Raw genomic sequence first — 17,752 nt, 5'->3', positions numbered from 1 at the left:
CCATCTTGCCTCCTCTTTCTTCCTCTCAACATTCCCGCAGGTCCAGCCTCCTCTCCCTCGGAGCATGTTAATTCATTTGAACAGGATAAAAATGAGTCTTGGACTGATGCATATTTGATGGTTTTTAAAACATCAGCAGAAAACAAAGAAGTGTCGAGGGAGAAGACAGCGTCGATAGAACACCAAATGTATAATTCAGCAACGTCTCCATCGATAATATTATCAGAGAGAGCGAGAAGGGGAAATGGCAAGGGGGGGAGGATTGTGAGAGGCAGAAGAAAGATGGGGAAAGAGTACTGTGGGATGAGAGACCCTGGGGAGCCAACTGCTTTTCTGCTGAATATTTCATTTATCTTTTTCAAATCGCAACAAGGTTAGGCCTAAAGACAGGGATCTGATAGTGAGGGAAAGAGTCAGGGTTGTGAGTGAAAGAGAAATGAGGACTGACACCTGATACTACATTTTGAGAAACAGCTGAAAAGATGTTCTCTATTCTGAACTCTTCAGTTGCATTCCCCATACTCTGACACTTAACCTCCTATGGTTACACTATTAATATACTGCCTGGAGATTCAGAGATTGGGTTATGCAAGCTGTGTGATTTGACATAGGCTATGACAGGGCATTTGCCTGAATCACCAATGACATACTCTGAGAAACTTTGCAACATCTACTCTGTCAGCAAAAATGGGTGCTGATACAGACAGTGTTTGATTAGGAACAATTTGTGCATTCTGAAAACATTGGACTGCCTTCCAGCTTTTTGTACTAAACATGCAAGTCAACAAGTCAAATATTTCTAAGACTGACAACCAGGGAAAAGGCTTAGTAGTAGGAAGCCCCATATCCATGTTTCGTTACAAGCCAAGAAGGACATAGATTTTTATTAGTGTCAACAACATGGACAAATGGGTATCCAGCATTGATGTTTCCATTGGAGTAGACAAAATGCTGGGATATTAAGGTGGAGCAGAGGGGGCAAGCGACTAGGACAGATCAATCATATCCCACAGGCATCATGCAAAGCACAGAATTTGAGAAACTACACTCCAAAATGCACCCATTTACTGTAATCCCCCCATCAGCGGTGTCCAGAGGTATCATGCTCATAGGGGGAGACAAGGGCACGTGCTCCCTCAGATGTCCTGTTTTAAACATTTTCAGATGTTAAATTAATGACTAAACTTCATTTTTAAGCCTACGTTTTATAATAATTTGTCAGTGGTACTTTACAGAGGGGGCACACTGACTGGACAAGGAAAAGAGTAACCCCCCTATTCTCCCTAGTAAGTGTTTCCTTACAAGGTGCACCAAGGAGCAAAGATATCCTAGGCAGGACTTTTTTAAATTTTAAATGTAAATTTAATTTAACTAGGCAAGTCAGTTAAGAACAAATTCTTATTTACAATGATGGCCTACCCCGGCCAAACCCTCCCCTAACCCGGACGATGCTGGGCCAATTGTGCGCCGCCCTTTGGGACTCCCGAACACAGCCGGTTGTGATACAGCCCGGGATCGAACCCGGATCTGTAGTGACGCCTCTAGCACTGCCTTAGACCGCTGCGCCACTCAGGATCCTTAGTGCATGCAGACAGTATCGTCAGTGCAGGAGAGAGAGAGAGACAGTGTTTGATTTGATTTTAGATGCCAGTGCTGGGCAGGACTTGCAGGAGGTATGTTGGTAAATGCATTTGATGAAGCTTTAGCCTATTGACTCCTTCTTGATTAATAAATCAAACTAAAAATAGTTGTTTCTCTATAATAATAGCCATATAGCAATTTTATGAAGTTGGCTTTAGCTAGCCCAGATAGTTATGGGGTTGGGCGACTGGAAAACTAGGTTCCAAGCCATTGCAGGCGATTAAGTAAAAGAGTAGCTTGTCTAACTATCTTATCAGACATGCCTGCTGGCAAGGTTGGTAGACTTTAGAAAAGCAAGCAATTACTAAATGAGACTCACGTTCCTTTAAATATTTTAGTAGAGATGTAGGCCAACCGGCCGTATTATTCCTTTTACGTAGTTTGTGATCTGCATCCAACTGGGCTCTATGCAGCTGGCTATAGATGGGTTAGCTGACGTCACGAAAACGATGCACACGCTTCAACGGGGCAGAAGTCCGTGAGTTGTGATTCTGGATGGCCAGATAGCTACAAACAATGACAAGAAACTCCCATGTGGGGAATGGTAAGTGACCCGTTTCAGCTAGATTCATGGTATTCTTGATATCATGTCTTGCTTTGAGGTGATTTTAAATTACTTCATGTCAAGTGCTTAAATGGCTCAAATTCACTAGATAGCTAACCAACAACTATAAGAATGTATTTGAGAAACAACAAGCACTCATCGTGCAAATGTATTTACAATGGACAAAAATATAAAAGCAACATGTTAAGATTCAGTCCTGTTTCTCATGAGCTGAAATAAAAGATCCCAGAAATGTTCCATACACACAAGGTTATTTTTCTCAAATGTTGTGCACAAATTTGTTTACATCCCTGTTAGTGAGCATTTCTCCTTTGCCAAGATAATACATCCACCTGACAGGTGTAGCATATTAAGAAGCTGATTAAGGGCCATCGCAGTGCTAGCTGTGCCACTAGAGATTCTGGGTTCGAGTCCAGGCTCTGTCGCAGCAGGCTGCGACCGGGAGACCCATGGGGCGGCGCACAATTGGCCCAGCGCTGTCCAGGTTAAGGGAGGGTTTGGCTGGCAGGGACGTCCTAGTCCCATCGCGCACTAGTGACTCCTGTGGTGGGCCGGGCGCAGTGCACGCTGACACGGTTGCAAGGTGTTCGGTGTTTCCTCCGACACATTGGTAACGGCTGGCTTCCGGGTTAAGTGGATATTGTGTCAAGAAGCAGTGCGGCTTGGTTGGGTTGTGTTTCGGAGGACGCACGGCTCTCGACCTTCACCTCTCGAGTCCGTACGGGAGTTGCATCGATGAGACAAGACTAACTACCAATTGGATACCACGAAATTGGGGAGGAAAAAAGGGTTAAAAATAAAAAATTTAAAAGAAGCTGATTACAACAGCATGATCATTACACAGGTGCACTCTTACTAAGGCCACTAAAAAGTGTTGTTTTGTCACAATGCCACAGATGTCTCAAGTTGAGGGAGCATGAAATTGACATGCTGACTGCAGGAATGTCCACCAGAGCTGTTGCCAGAGAACTGAATGTTCATTTCTCTACCATAAGCCACCTCCGTAATTTTAGAGAATTTGTCCAACCGGCCTCACAACCACACACCAAGTGTAACCATGCCAGCCCAAGACCTTCACATCCGGCTTCTTCACCAGCAGGATTGTCTGAGACAACTGATGAAACCGTGGGCTTGCAAACAAATAATTTCTACACAAACTGTCAGAAACAGTCTCAGGGTGGCACATCTTCGTGCTCGGCGTCCTCACCAGTCTTGACCCGATTGCAGTTTGGCGTCGTAAACGACTTCAGTGTGCTAATGCTCACCTTTGACGGTCACTGGCACGGTGGGGAAGTGTGTTCTTCACAGATGAATCCTGGTTTCAACTCTACAGGGCAAATGGCATCATGTGGGCAAGTGGTTTGATGATGTCAACTTTGTGAACAGAGTGCCCTATGGTGGGGGTGGGGTTTTGGTATGGGCAGGCATAAGCTATGGCAAACGAAAACAAATGCAATTTATCAATGGCAATTTGAGAGCACAGAGATAACGTGATGAGATCCTGAGGCCCATTGTAGTACCATTCATCCACTGCCATCACCTCATGTTTCAGCATGATAATGCAAGCCCCCCCCCCCCCCATTTCCCAAGGATCTGTACACAATTCCTGGAAGCAGAAAATGTCCCAGTTCTTCCATGGCCTGCAAACTCACAAGACATGTCACCCATTGAGCATATTTGCAACGCTCTAGATTGACGTGTACGATAGCGTGTTCCAGTTCCCAACAATATCCAGCAACTTCACACATCCATTGAAGAGGAGTGGGACAACATTCCACAGGCCACAATCAACAGCCTGATCAACTCTATGTGAAGGAGATGTGTCACGCTGCATGAGGCAAATGGTCACACCAGATACTGACAGGTTCTGATCCACCCCCTACTTTTTATTTTTTATAAGGCATCTGTGACCAACAGACATATCTATATTCCCAGTCATGTGAAATCCATAGATTAGGTCCCAATACATTATTTCAATTGACTGATTTCTTTATACAAACTGTAACTCAGGAAAATATTTGAAATTGTTGGATGTTGCATTTATATATTTTTGTTCAGTGTATGTTTTCAATAAACACTTGGAGACAAAATGTATCTTACCTGTTGTCAACCATCTAAGCCAACCCAGTCTGTTTTGCCCCATAACTGACACGTGTGCAACTTCGTTGCTAAACAGCCAACCCCCAATACACTCACACATAAATCATCCTCAATTCAGGCTGTAAGGGCTTCAATTTCCTCAACAAGTTAACGAAGAGCCTATGGGAAAAAATATGGGTACCGTCTTAATAAAATACTCCACCACCATGCTAGAGTCGCTAATGCTGCCTCTGATGTTAAGCCAATCAGGTTGCAGGAGTCTGTTTACCCCTGGCTGAACGCCGTGTGCAACATCAGGAAGTAGCACTAGCCACTCAAGCATGGTGGTCGAAAATTGTGTTTTATTAAGACAGTGTGCATGTTTTTTAAGCTAGTCAAGGAGGAAATTGGAACCCTCGCCCCTGAATGGAGGATATTTTATGTAGAGCCAGTCGCGGGGGCCATGAGTGTATAGCTGGCTGCATAGAGTCCAGTTGGATGCAGATGACAAAAGATGGAAAGCAATAGTAGTGCAATATGCAGCCAGTTGGGCTAGCAAAGATGCAGAGAAGCATATTTAAGGTTATGATACTATATACCAGTGTGGCATTTTAATGAAAATGACAATTGAACAGAAAAAGAGGTATGCTTACATAACCTATGCAGAAAAATACATATTTGACATGGAATTAGGTATAATCCTATGTCTATAGATTGTAAGAAAAAGCCATTTCTGGTGTTGGACAATTTAGGATTTTCCAAACTGGAGGGGGCTCCAGACCATGCTAAAGAATCCATCCACACATAATTCGTGCCCCCATAAAATAATGGGTGCATGATGCCCCTGGTTGTCAATCATTACAGAATGGGCCATCAAACTCTGTTTTCAGAGTTGTAAGAGGCTGTTGTAAGATATTTTCTTAATACATGAAATGTAAGCTAGTACATACAGTATGTTTGAGGTTCAGGGTGAGATACATTACAATATCATGGCTCTGCGTGAATCAGACAGCTGTTATTGGTAACGTTATGCTTTCAGAGAGGCACTGGGTATTGAATAAGTATTTTGTTGGCAATAATTAATACTTTGAGGGAAATGTCATACAAAATGTAAACTTGTTGAGATAATGTTTTGCATAAAGTGGATTGAAAAATCATTTAATTTCATGTTTCCCATCATCATTATGTCAGACACCATTTTCAAGGAAGAGGCTCGAGCCACAATGATCTCTGTTGCATTCTTTTAGAAAACGTTAGCGAACTGCACACCACAAAAACGCTATCTTTGAAAACAATCGAGGCACATGAAATAGCAGCATTTCATTACCTGACGGGACTATTTGTGAATAAACCGGTCATCGAGAATTTGAATGGCAATGTAAAACCATCTGTATCCCAATGCATGCATTTTGCTCGCATTGGGCTGGTCAGCTGTGGACACTAGACTTCGACATCATCACTAACTCGCCGTTCACTCACCTCGTAGTAAGAAACAGCACGATATAAAACGATAGCGAAACCAACGATTCTTTCTCGCTAGCATCAGTTTCCTCGTAAAGATGGAGACATCAGTTGCGGAGTATTTGCTACAATACTCAGGTAACAATATCGCGTTTGAAATGTTAATTTACATACAGAAGTCGCTTGCTCCACTCCGCCACTGCCACGATCGCACCGGCTGGCTCTGCTTGGACGAATGACAGCCAGCGATTACATGGAAGGAGGTCGTTTCCAGACGGATATTTTAGAGCGGCACACAGGCCGTTGTACGCGGTAAATCCCTCCCCCTCCCACTCCCACTTATCACGAAAGTAAGTAAACGCATAGACAGAGGACTCTAATGCCAAAAGCCCGTTTCAGCATGGGCAGCACCATTGGGGACTTTCACCATTTGAAGTAGTCAACTGGGTGGGACTTCCTATGGGTTATGAAGGATCACATACAGTACCTCCATCCAGATCACCAGGAGGGATCAGCCAATGAACTATACTCGTGAGCAAACGTTCCATAACTGCAGTTGGCAGTAAATCGGCTAGAAGGGATACAGCAAGGGTAGGCAACCCTGGTCCTGGAGTGCCGCAGCCACTTCATGTTTTTGCTTCAACCAGGAAGACCAGTTGTGTTGCATTTAGGAAATCACTTTACTGATCAATTAGCTCAGTTGGTCAGGTGTAGTGCCTAGTTGGGAACAAAATCCTGCAGTACTCAAGCAACAGGGTTGCCTACCGCTGGGATACAGCTTATGTCAGAATTGACCAGAATGTACTTTTAGAAGCAGGTCAGGAGAACTTAAGCTGCAGGTTAGGATAATTAATCTAATAAATTAGGAGAATTAGGTTCATTTTAGGAAAATAGTTATGGTTAGCTAAAATGCACAAAACAAAAACGTTTGACTTCAATTTGATATCTGTATCCCATCGAGCCATGAACATCCAAATCGGTGGCCTCAGATTGGCCTATATTTCTACTGAAATGACATATGACAACTGTTCTTTTCCAAACAATTCTTTATAATAAACTTATATTATTGAAAGACCTCAAACCTAAAGGCAAATTAATGGAATGCTCCCCCTAGTTATTTTATTGACATAGTAAATCAGTAATAATATGACAGGAGTCCTACCAGACACCTCTTCAGAATAAGGCTGTTTGGTTGCAAAAACAGCCATAAATAAATAGATCAATAAATCAAACAGGTCTATAACTGAGAGCCATTGTGTCCGTCTGTCTTCACAGTGAAGTCGGACAGGCAGAGATACATCTCTCCAACACGCCTGAGAAAGGGGGTTAAGGACAGATAGGAAGGAGAGAGAAAGAGAGCTCCTAGAAAGAGCACTGTGATGGCATGTGTCTGTGTCTGATGACTAAAACAAGTTGGTCCACACCTCTGGCAGACAGATGTACTGAAACATGAGTGGAGACTCAGTATGTGGCAACAGCAGGGACAGCACAAGAGATGAAGTGAAATGCATCACGTATGACAGATTTAGTCAATGGCCTGTAAAAATCAATAAACAATGATAAGTACGGCTCTGTCGACTTTGTTTTTTAAACAAGGAGCATCTCTTGCACTAACTATATTTTATGCTATAACTGTGTGGGGGGGGGGGGGGGGGGGGTCGCCGGGGTACATGAGTGTAGGATACAGAATGCTGGTGGGCAGGTCGTCGTTGGCTGTGGGAGGCAGGGAGTTCAGTGACTCCATCAGAGTATTGGCCCGCAGTCTGCTCTCCTCTGTAGGAGGGGGGTGGAATATACTGCACTGGAGCTGAGGAAGAGAGGGAAGAGAGAGGGGGAGAGGTGAGAAAGAGTCAGTGGGTGAAGGATAGACAGCAAGAGACTAGAGAGAGAGAGAGATGAGAGACAGGAGTCTGGTGGAAACAGCTATAATACAGCACCGGCTTTTTTCCACCTGCCCTCTTTGCATGAATGATGTGGACTGCGCTGTGAGGGGTTGAGAGAGGTCCGTCGCGTAGGGGACTGTTTCCTGACTACTGCTGAGGTGTGCTGGTCTTTCTGGCACTTATGGCTGTTGAAGCATCACCCAGGTGTGTGCTGCACTTCAGTAGTGGACTATCCAGCCTACCTACAGAGGAGGAGAAGATGACAAACCAGGTGCCTGATGAAGCGCTCCGGGCCTGTCTAAGTAACTGACTGATGCCGCTCCCTCTCAGTGCCATTGAAGGTCCATCCGCTTACGCGACTGCCCAGCTTTTCTTAACTGCCTGGCTGAACACAGTATCATCTGAATCTGTGGAAGACCAGCACCAAGACCTGCCAGATCTCTACATTTGTTTTGTTTGTATTTACAGCATATTTGAGATTCTCTTTATAATGAAAAGCGCAATATAAAATATATCTATTAATATTGTAAGAGACACCGGATATCGTGACAGGCCAGTCTCCCATAAGACCCGCTCTGATCTGACAAGCTACTGAAGCGCACACTGCTGGAGTACATTCAGCTCTGTTAACCCCTGAATAAGAGTCACTGGGTCTCACACACAAACACACACACACTTGTCAAAGCTCTGTCACTAACTCGCCCCTCCTTGGACACTGTGTTAACTAACCTCCAGACGAGCTTCAATGCCATTACAACTCTCCTTCCGTGGCCTCCAACTGCTCTTAAGCGCAAGTAAAACTAAATAATGCTTTTCAATCGATCGCTGCCTGCACCTGCTCGCCCGTCCAGCATCACTAACCTGGACGGCTCTGACTTAGAATACGTGGACAACTACAAATACCTGGGTGTCTGGTTAGACTGTAAACTCTCCTTCCAGACTCACATTAAGCATCTCCAATCCAAAATTAAATCTAGAATCGGCTTCCTATATCGCAACAAAGCATCCTTCACTCATGCTGCCAAACATACCCTCGTAAAACTGACCATCCTACCGATCCTCGACTTTGGTGATGTCATCTATAAAATAGCCTCCAACACTCTACTCAACAAACTGGATGCAGTCTATCACAGTGCCATCCGTTTTGTCACCAAAGCCCCATACACTACCCACCATTGCGACCTGTAACGCTCTCGTTGGTTGGCCCTCGCTTCATACTCGTCGCCAAACCCACTTGATACAGGTTATCTACAAGTCTCTGCTAGATAAAGCCCCGCCTTATCTCAGCTCACTGGTCACCATAGCAGCACCCACTCGTAGCACGTGCTCCAGCAGGTATATCTCACTGGTCACCCCCAAAGCCAATTCCTCCTTTGGTTGTCTTTCCTTCCAGTTCTCTGCTGCCCATGACTGGAACGAATTGCAAAAATCTCTGAAGCTGGAGACTCACATCTCCCTCACTAGCTTTAAGCACCAGCTGTCAGAGCAGTTTACAGATCACTGCACCTGTACATAGCCCATCTGTAAACAGCCCATCTACCTACCTCATCCCCATACTAGTATTTATTTATTTATTTTGCTCCTTTGCACCCCAGTATCTCTACCTGCACATTCATCTTCTGCCGATCTAGCATTCCAGTGTTTAATTGCTATATTGTAATTACTTCGCCACCATGGCCTATTTATTTCCTTAACTTACCTCATTTGCACTCACTGTATATAGACTTTTTGTTTTCCTTTGTTCTACTGTATTATTGACTGTATGTTTTGTTTATTCCATGTGTAACTCTGTGTTGTTGTATGTGTCGATTTGCTACGCTTTATCTTGGCCAGGTCGCAGTTGCAAATGAGAAGTTGTTCTCAACTAGCCTACCTGGTTAAATAAAAGTGAAATAAATGTTTTTTTAAATAAACTAAGGGAGGCAGCAGGGCCAGCTGTATCACATGACAAATGGGGACAGTGATGACATTTCAGTGCAGTGACATTCCATTACTGAGCCAGATGAACCCTAATGAGGGCCTGTGTCCTGCCACGGTCACGTGTGACACACGAGGTGGTGACAGGGGGCTGCTTGGACATGGGACAATTAAAAGAGTGTGTCTCAGTGACGTTCAACATAGTCTCATAGAGCTCTGCCTGTGTGCTCTCTGTTTGCATTTTACTCTGCTGCTGTAAGTGTTCCAGTCAGTGTGTTGTGTACTGTACCTGTGTGAGCAGCTGTCTCAGGGCCTGTGTTGTGCACTGTACCTGTGTGAGCAGCTGTCTCGGGGCCTGTGTTGTGTACTGTACCTGTGTGAGCAGCTGTCTCAGGGCCTGTGTTGTGTACTGTACCTGTGTGAGCAGCTGTCTCAGGGCCTGTGTTGTGTACTGTACCTGTGTGAGCAGCTGTCTCAGGGCCTGTGTTGTGTACTGTACCTGTGTGAGCAGCTGTCTCAGGGCCTGTGTTGTGTACTGTACCTGTGTGAGCAGCTGTCTTGGGGCCTGTGTTGTGTACTGTACCTGTGTGAGCAGCTGTCTCAGGGCCTGTGTTGTGTACTGTACCTGTGTGAGCAGCTGTCTTGGGGCCTGTGTTGTGTACTGTACCTGTGTGAGCAGCTGTCTCAGGGCCTGTGTTGTGTACTGTACCTGTGTGAGCAGCTGTCTTGGGGCCTGTGTTGTGTATTGTACCTGTGTGAGCAGCTGTCTCAGGGCCTGTGTTGTGTACTGTACCTGTGTGAGCAGCTGTCTTGGGGCCTGTGTTGTGTATTGTACCTGTGTGAGCAGCTGTCTCAGGGCCTGTGTTGTGTACTGTACCTGTGTGCGCAGCTGTCTTGGGGCCTGTGTTGTGTACTGTACCTGTGTGAGCAGCTGTCTCAGGGCCTGTGTTGTGTACTGTACCTGTGTGAGCAGCTGTCTTGGGGCCTGTGTTGTGTATTGTACCTGTGTGAGCAGCTGTCTCAGGGCCTGTGTTGTGTACTGTACCTGTGTGAGCAGCTGTCTTGGGGCCTGTGTTGTGTACTGTACCTGTGTGAGCAGCTGTCTCAGGGCCTGTGTTGTGTACTGTACCTGTGTGAGCAGCTGTCTCAGGGCCTGTGTTGTGTACTGTACCTGTGTGAGCAGCTGTCTCAGGGCCTGTGTTGTGTACTGTACCTGTGTGAGCAGCTGTCTCTGGGCCTGTGTTGTGTACTGTACCTGTGTGAGCAGCTGTCTCAGGGCCTGTGTTGTGTACTGTACCTGTGTGAGCAGCTGTCTCAGGGCCTGTGTTGTGTACTGTACCTGTGTGAGCAGCTGTCTCGGGGCCTGTGTTGTGTACTGTACCTGTGTGAGCAGCTGTCTCAGGGCCTGTGTTGTGTACTATACCTGTGTGAGCAGCTGTCTCAGGGCCTGTGTTGTGTACTATACCTGTGTGAGCAGCTGTCTCAGGGCCTGTGTTGTGTACTGTACCTGTGTGAGCAGCTGTCTCAGGGCCTGTGTTGTGTACTGTACCTGTGTGAGCAGCTGTCTTGGGGCCTGTGTTGTGTACTGTACCTGTGTGAGCAGCTGTCTCAGGGCCTGTGTTGTGTACTGTACCTGTGTGAGCAGCTGTCTCAGGGCCTGTGTTGTGTACTGTACCTGTGTGAGCAGCTGTCTCAGGGCCTGTGTTGTGTACTGTACCTGTGTGAGCAGCTGTCTCAGGGCCTGTGTTGTGTACTGTACCTGTGTGAGCAGCTGTCTCTGGGCCTGTGTTGTGTACTGTACCTGTGTGAGCAGCTGTCTCAGGGCCTGTGTTGTGTACTGTACCTGTGTGAGCAGCTGTCTCAGGGCCTGTGTTGTGTACTGTACCTGTGTAAGCAGCTGTCTCAGGGCCTGTGTTGTGTACTGTACCTGTGTGAGCAGCTGTCTCGGGGCCTGTGTTGTGTACTGTACCTGTGTGAGCAGCTGTCTCAGGGCCTGTGTTGTGTACTATACCTGTGTGAGCAGCTGTCTCAGGGCCTGTGTTGTGTACTATACCTGTGTGAGCAGCTGTCTCAGGGCCTGTGTTGTGTACTGTACCTGTGTGAGCAGCTGTCTTGGGGCCTGTGTTGTGTATTGTACCTGTGTGAGCAGCTGTCTCAGGGCCTGTGTTGTGTACTGTACCTGTGTGAGCGGCTGTCTTGGGGCCTGTGTTGTGTACTGTACCTGTGTGAGCAGCTGTCTCAGGGCCTGTGTTGTGTATTGTACCTGTGTGAGCAGCTGTCTTGGGGCCTGTGTTGTGTATTGTACCTGTGTGAGCAGCTGTCTTGGGGCCTGTGTTGTGTATTGTACCTGTGTGAGCAGCTGTCTTGGGGCCTGTGTTGTGTATTGTACCTGTGTGAGCAGCTGTCTCAGGGCCTGTGTTGTGTACTGTACCTGTGTGAGCGGCTGTCTTGGGGCCTGTGTTGTGTACTGTACCTGTGTGAGCAGCTGTCTCAGGGCCTGTGTTGTGTATTGTACCTGTGTGAGCAGCTGTCTTGGGGCCTGTGTTGTGTATTGTACCTGTGTGAGCAGCTGTCTTGGGGCCTGTGTTGTGTATTGTACCTGTGTGAGCAGCTGTCTTGGGGCCTGTGTTGTGTATTGTACCTGTGTGAGCAGCTGTCTTGGGGCCTGTGTTGTGTATTGTACCTGTGTGAGCAGCTGTCTCAGGGCCTGTGTTGTGTTTTCTCCCAGCTCGTTCAGGCCTCTCTTCTCCACCGCCTCCAACACCTGACACAGGTCTGGCTCCCACACCACTACCCTACTGCCATACCGCAACAGCTGCATGGGAGGGACATGTGTTGGTATTCAAGGCTTCATCGGGGTGCTTACAAACAGAAGGCAAAGACACATTTGAATACACTTCAAAATGGCCCTGCACTGCTTCAAAGACCAACAGTAGTGTGAGTGTGTCCGGGTACAGTCTTGAAGCATTTGCATGCTTCCCATCCGAGTAGTTCATATATGTGCATTTATTATGACGCCATTTTGGGACATTTTGGTCTTCGGCAAGGTTTTTTGGGGCTATTTGTCCACAAACATTTTTCTTGTGACAAGCCGAAATTTGGAATCCAAAGTCTACGCCCTTCTTCGGTGATTGGTCAACAGTAGGGATTCTTCAATTAAGTGTTTGTTGTCATTCAACGACAGACAATTTGTTTTCATGCAGATTTTTTCACTTTTTTCACTTGAGTTTGGCTGGGTGCAGTCTTACCAGTGTGAATAGTGTGAGTGTGGCTGGGTGCAGTCTTACCAGTGTGAATAGTGTGAGTGTGGCTGGGTGCAGTCTTACCAGTGTGAGTAGTGGGAGTGTGGCTGGGTGCAGTCTTACCAGTGTGAATAGTGTGAGTGTGGCTGGGTGCAGTCTTACCAGTGTGAATAGTGTGAGTGTGGCTGGGTGCAGTCTTACCAGTGTGAGTAGTTTGAGTGTGGCTGGGTGCAGTCTTACCAGTGTGAGTAGTGTGAGTGTGGCTGGGTGCAGTCTTACCAGTGTGAGTAGTGCGAGTGTGGCTGGGTGCAGTCTTACCAGTGTGAGTAGTATGAGTGTGGCTGGGTGCAGTCTTACCAGTGTGAGTAGTGTGAGTGTGGCTGGGTGCAGCAGGCAGCTCTCTCCAGAGTTGAGCAGAGAGTAGAGCAGGAAGCGACTCCAGGGCTGACACACCACATGCTGGGCTGGTGACAGAGGGGGAAAGGACAGGTCAGGATGATGGTGAGGCGTGAATACACTGTTTTGCTAGCACAGACTGGAATATGTTCCGGAATTCATCCAATGGCATTGAGGAGTAGTCAACTTCATCAATAAGTGCATTGACGACGTCGTCCCCACAGTGACCATACGTACATATCCTAACCAGAAGCCATGGATTACAGGCAACATCCGCATCAAGCTAAAGGCTAGAGCTTCCGCTTTCAAGGAGCGAGACACTAATCCGGACACTTATAAGAAATCCCGTTATGCCCTCAGACGAACCATCAAACAAGCAAAGCATCAATACAGGATTAAGATTGAATCCTACTACAACGGCTCTGATGCTCGTCGGATGTGGCAGGGCTTGAAAACTATTACGGACTACAAAGAGAAACCCAAACGCGAGCTGCCCAGTGACGCGAACATAGCAGAGGAGTAAATGCCTTTTATGCTCTCTTCGAGGCAAGCACCACTGAAGCATGCACAAGAGCACCAGCTGTTCTGGACGACTGTGTGATAACGCTCTTGGTAGCCAATGTGAGCAAGACCTTTAAACAGGTCAAAATTCACAAAGCCACGGAGCCAGACGGTTTACCAGGACGTGTACTCAAAGCATGCGCGGACCAACTGGTAAGTGTCTAAAATGACATTTTCAACCTCTCCCTGACCTAGTCTGTAATAGCTACATGTTTCAAGCAGACCACCATAGTCCCTGTGCCCAAGGAAGCGAAGGTAACCTGCCCAAAAGATTAACGCCCTGTAGCACTCACGTCAGTAGCCATGAAGTGCTTTGAAAGGCTGATCATGGCTCACATCAACAGCATCCTCCTGGATACCCTAGACCCACTCCAATTTGCATACTGTCCCAACAGATCCACAGATGAGACAATCTCAATCGCACTCCACACTGCCCTTTCCCACCTGGACAAAAGGAACACCTACATGAGAATGCTGTTCATTGACTACAGCTCAGCGTTCAACACCATAGTGTCCATGAAGCTCATCACTATGCTAAGGACCCTGCAACTGGATCCTGGACTTCCTGACGGGCCGCCCCCAGGTGGTAAGGGTAGGCAACAACACGTCTGCCACCCTGATCCTCAACACTGGGGCCCCTCAAGGGTGTGTACTTAGTACCCTCCTGTACTCCCTGTTCACCCACGACTGCGTGGCCAAACACAACTCCCAACACCATCATTAAATTTGCTGACGACACAACAGTGGTAGGCCTGATCACAGACAACGATGAGAAAACCTATAGGGAGGTGGTCAGAACTGTCCGTTTGGTGCCAGGACAACAACCTCTCCCTCAATGTGAGCAAGACAAAGGAGCTGATTGTGAACCACAGGAAAAGGTGGGCCGAACAGGTCCCCATTAACATCGACGGGGCTATAGTGGAGCAGGTCGTGAGTTTTAAGTTCCTTGGTGTCCACATCACCAACTAGCTATCATGGTCCAAACACACCAAGATAGTTGTGAAGAGGGCACGACAAAACGTTTCCCTCCTCAGGAGACCGAAAAGATTTGGCATGGGTCCCCAGATCCTCAAAAAGTTCTACAGCTGCACCATCGCGAGCATGACCGGTTGCATCAAATTGTCAGACTCCAGTCACGCAATCATAGACTTTCTTTGCTACCGCACAGCAGGCAGTACTGGAATGCCTAGTCTAGGACCAATAGGCTCCTTAATAGCTTCTACCCCCAAGCCATAAGACTGCTGAACAATTAATCAAATGGCCAACGGACAATTTACATTGACACCCCCCCATGTGTTTTGTACACTGCTGCTACTCGCTGTTTATTATCTATGCATAGTCACTTCACCCAGACAAAATCACCAGCACACAATATTGTGTGGCAATATTCTAGATCACCTTTACTCCATACACCTTCCTCGCACTCCATTGGCAAATCAGACCATAACTCTATCCTCCTACAAGCAAAAACTCAAACAGGAAGTACCAGTGACGGACTCAATACGGAAGTGATCCGATGATGCGTATGCTAAGCTACAGGACTGTTGCGCTAGCACAGACTGGAATAGGTCCCGGGATTCATCCGATAACATTCAGGAGTTTACCACTTCAGTCACTGGCTTCATTAATAAGTGCATCGACGACGTTGTCCCAACAGTGACCATACATACGTACATAACCCAACCAGAAGCCATGAATTACAGGCAACACCCACACTGTGCTAAAGGCAAGAGCTGCTGCTTTAAGGAGCGGGTCACTAATCTGGACACTTATAAGAAATCACGCTACGACCGCCAACAAGCCATCAAACCATCAAACAGGCAAAGCATCAATAAAGGACTACGTTTGAATCCTACGCCGTCTCTGATGCTCATCGGATGAGGCAGGGCATGCAAACTTTCATGGATTACAAAGGGAAACCAAGCCGCGAGGTGCCCACGACACGAGCCTACCAGACAACCTAAATGCCTTCTATGCTCGCTTCGAGGCAAGCAACACTGAACCATGCATGACAGCACCAGCTGTCCCGGATGTTCTCCGTAGCCGATGTAAGGTTATTCGGTCTGTAATACCAACTTGTTTGAAGCAGACCACCATAGTTCTGGTCCCCAAGAACGCCAAGGTAACCTGCCTAAATAACTAAGATAACTAAGATATATAGCCATGAAATGTATCACATCAACACCATCATCCCAGACACTCTGAACCTACAGATGATGCAATCTCTATTGCACTCTACACTGCCCTCACCCACCAGGACTAAATTAATACCTATATAAGAATAATGTTCAATGACTACAGCTCAGCAATCAACACCATCGTCCAAATAAACAGATAATCACCAAGCTCAGGACCCTGGGACTGAACACCTCCCTCTGCAACTGGATCCCGGACTTCTTGACAGGCCACCCCCAGGCGGTGAGGGTAGGCTTCAACACATCCGCCCACGCTAATAGGACTGATCACCGACAACTATGAGAAAGCCTATAGGGAGGAGGTCAGAGACCTGGCTGTGTGGTGCCAGGGCAACAACCTTTCACTCAAAGTCAGCGACACAAAGGAGCTGATCGTGGACTACAGGAAATGGAGGGGCGAGCACGCCCCCGTCCACATCAATGGGGCAGTAGTGTAGCTGGTCGAGAGCTTCAAGTTCCTCAGTGTCCACATCACTAAGGAATTAACATGGTAAACACACACCCACACAGTTGTGAAGAGGGCACAACATCGCTTCTTCCCCTCAGGAGGCTGAAAAGATTTGGCATGGGCCCCGAAATCCTCAAAAAGTTCAACAGCTGCACCTTTGAAAGCGTCTTGACTGGCTGCATCACCGCTTGGTACGGCAACTGCAAGGCACCCAACCGCAAGGCGCTACAGAGGGTGGTGAGTACGGCCCAGTACATCACTGGGTCCAAGCTCCCTGCCATCCAGAACCTCTATACTAGGCGGAGTCAGAGGAAGACTCCAGCAACCCAAGCCATAGACTGTTCTCTCTGCTACCGCTTGGCAAGTGGTATCAGTTCATATCCTTTAACCCCAAGCCACAAGGCTGCTAAATAAGGCTGCTAAACAAGGCTGATAAATAGCTAATCAAATGGATACCCGGGTATGACTGCATTAACCTTTTTTTTTTTATACTAAATCTCACACACACTTACAACCCAACACACACACACTACATATGCTCACACACACATAACGTGCGCATACAGGCATTCTGACGCCCCACACATTCACACCACATACGCTGCTGCTACTGTCTATTATCTATCCTGTTGCCTCGTCCCTTTAACAGTTACCTATATGTACATAGCTACCTCAATTAGCCCTGCACATCGACTCGGTACTGGTACTCCCTGTATATATATATACAATATTTACATCTTACAGTTATATATATATAACTGTAAGATGTAAATATTGTGTTTTTTGTTGTTCCTGAAGGCTGTTGCTATAGTGATAACCAAAAGATACCCGTGTTGTTATTTTTATTCGTTATTGTTATTCATTATTCACTGTGTATTTATTCCGTGTGTCACTATTTCTATTGTTATCTTTAACTCTGCATTGTTGGAAAAGGACCCGTAAGGAAACATTTCACTGTTAGTCTACACCTGTTGATTTGATTGGTCTGAGTCTAGTACCTGTAGATGGACTTCTCCTTTGCAGAAACCGCAGCAGAGACCCCAGGCAGTTCACTGACACACTGAGCAACAGCTCCTGCTTCTGGAAGAGGCGGAGGACAGAAAGACATTTAGCCAGCTGGAGGGATGAATAGAAGAGGGGGAGAGAAGATATTAAGCCAAACAGAGGGTTGGAAAAGAGAGAACCCGATAGAAAGAGAGAGTAAGGGATTATTTAATAATGCATTACCCCTCCCACTCCATAGCCGCCCCTACTGAGGCAGTGACTAGTGATTAGTGGGCTAAAACAGTGACGTAGGGCAGATGGCTATAGAGGAGGAGGTCCACAGAGAGTTCTAGTCTAATCCTGGAAGCCAGTGCAGACTC

At 46.7% G+C, this 17,752-nt stretch overlaps 1 protein-coding gene across 4 annotated transcripts in view; it reads right to left on the bottom strand.

Moving 5' to 3' along the window:
* Nucleotides 1–17,752, bottom strand: part of LOC109891967 (coiled-coil domain-containing protein 134) — a 47,584-nt gene that overhangs the window by 3,688 nt on the left and 26,144 nt on the right. For 2 of the 4 annotated variants that reach the window (XM_031834301.1, XM_031834302.1), the window contains 5 exons: nt 17,387–17,468; nt 13,146–13,252; nt 12,230–12,361; nt 7,432–7,553; nt 5,765–7,059 (listed from right to left, as the gene is read on the bottom strand). In XM_031834301.1, the coding sequence (XP_031690161.1) occupies nt 6,984–7,059; nt 7,432–7,553; nt 12,230–12,361; nt 13,146–13,252; nt 17,387–17,468 (519 nt within the window). In that variant the 3' untranslated portion in view covers nt 5,765–6,983. Of the gene's footprint in view, nt 1–5,764; nt 7,060–7,431; nt 7,554–12,229; nt 12,362–13,145; nt 13,253–17,386; nt 17,469–17,752 lie in introns of those variants that run through there. The other 2 variants (XM_031834303.1, XM_031834304.1) reach the window with 2 other exon arrangements.

Source organism: Oncorhynchus kisutch, linkage group LG10 (assembly GCF_002021735.2).
Source record: "Oncorhynchus kisutch isolate 150728-3 linkage group LG10, Okis_V2, whole genome shotgun sequence".
NCBI lineage: Eukaryota > Metazoa > Chordata > Actinopteri > Salmoniformes > Salmonidae > Oncorhynchus > Oncorhynchus kisutch.
The sequence above is the reverse complement of the archived record's forward strand: the minus strand, read 5'-3'. Positions and strand labels throughout refer to the sequence as shown.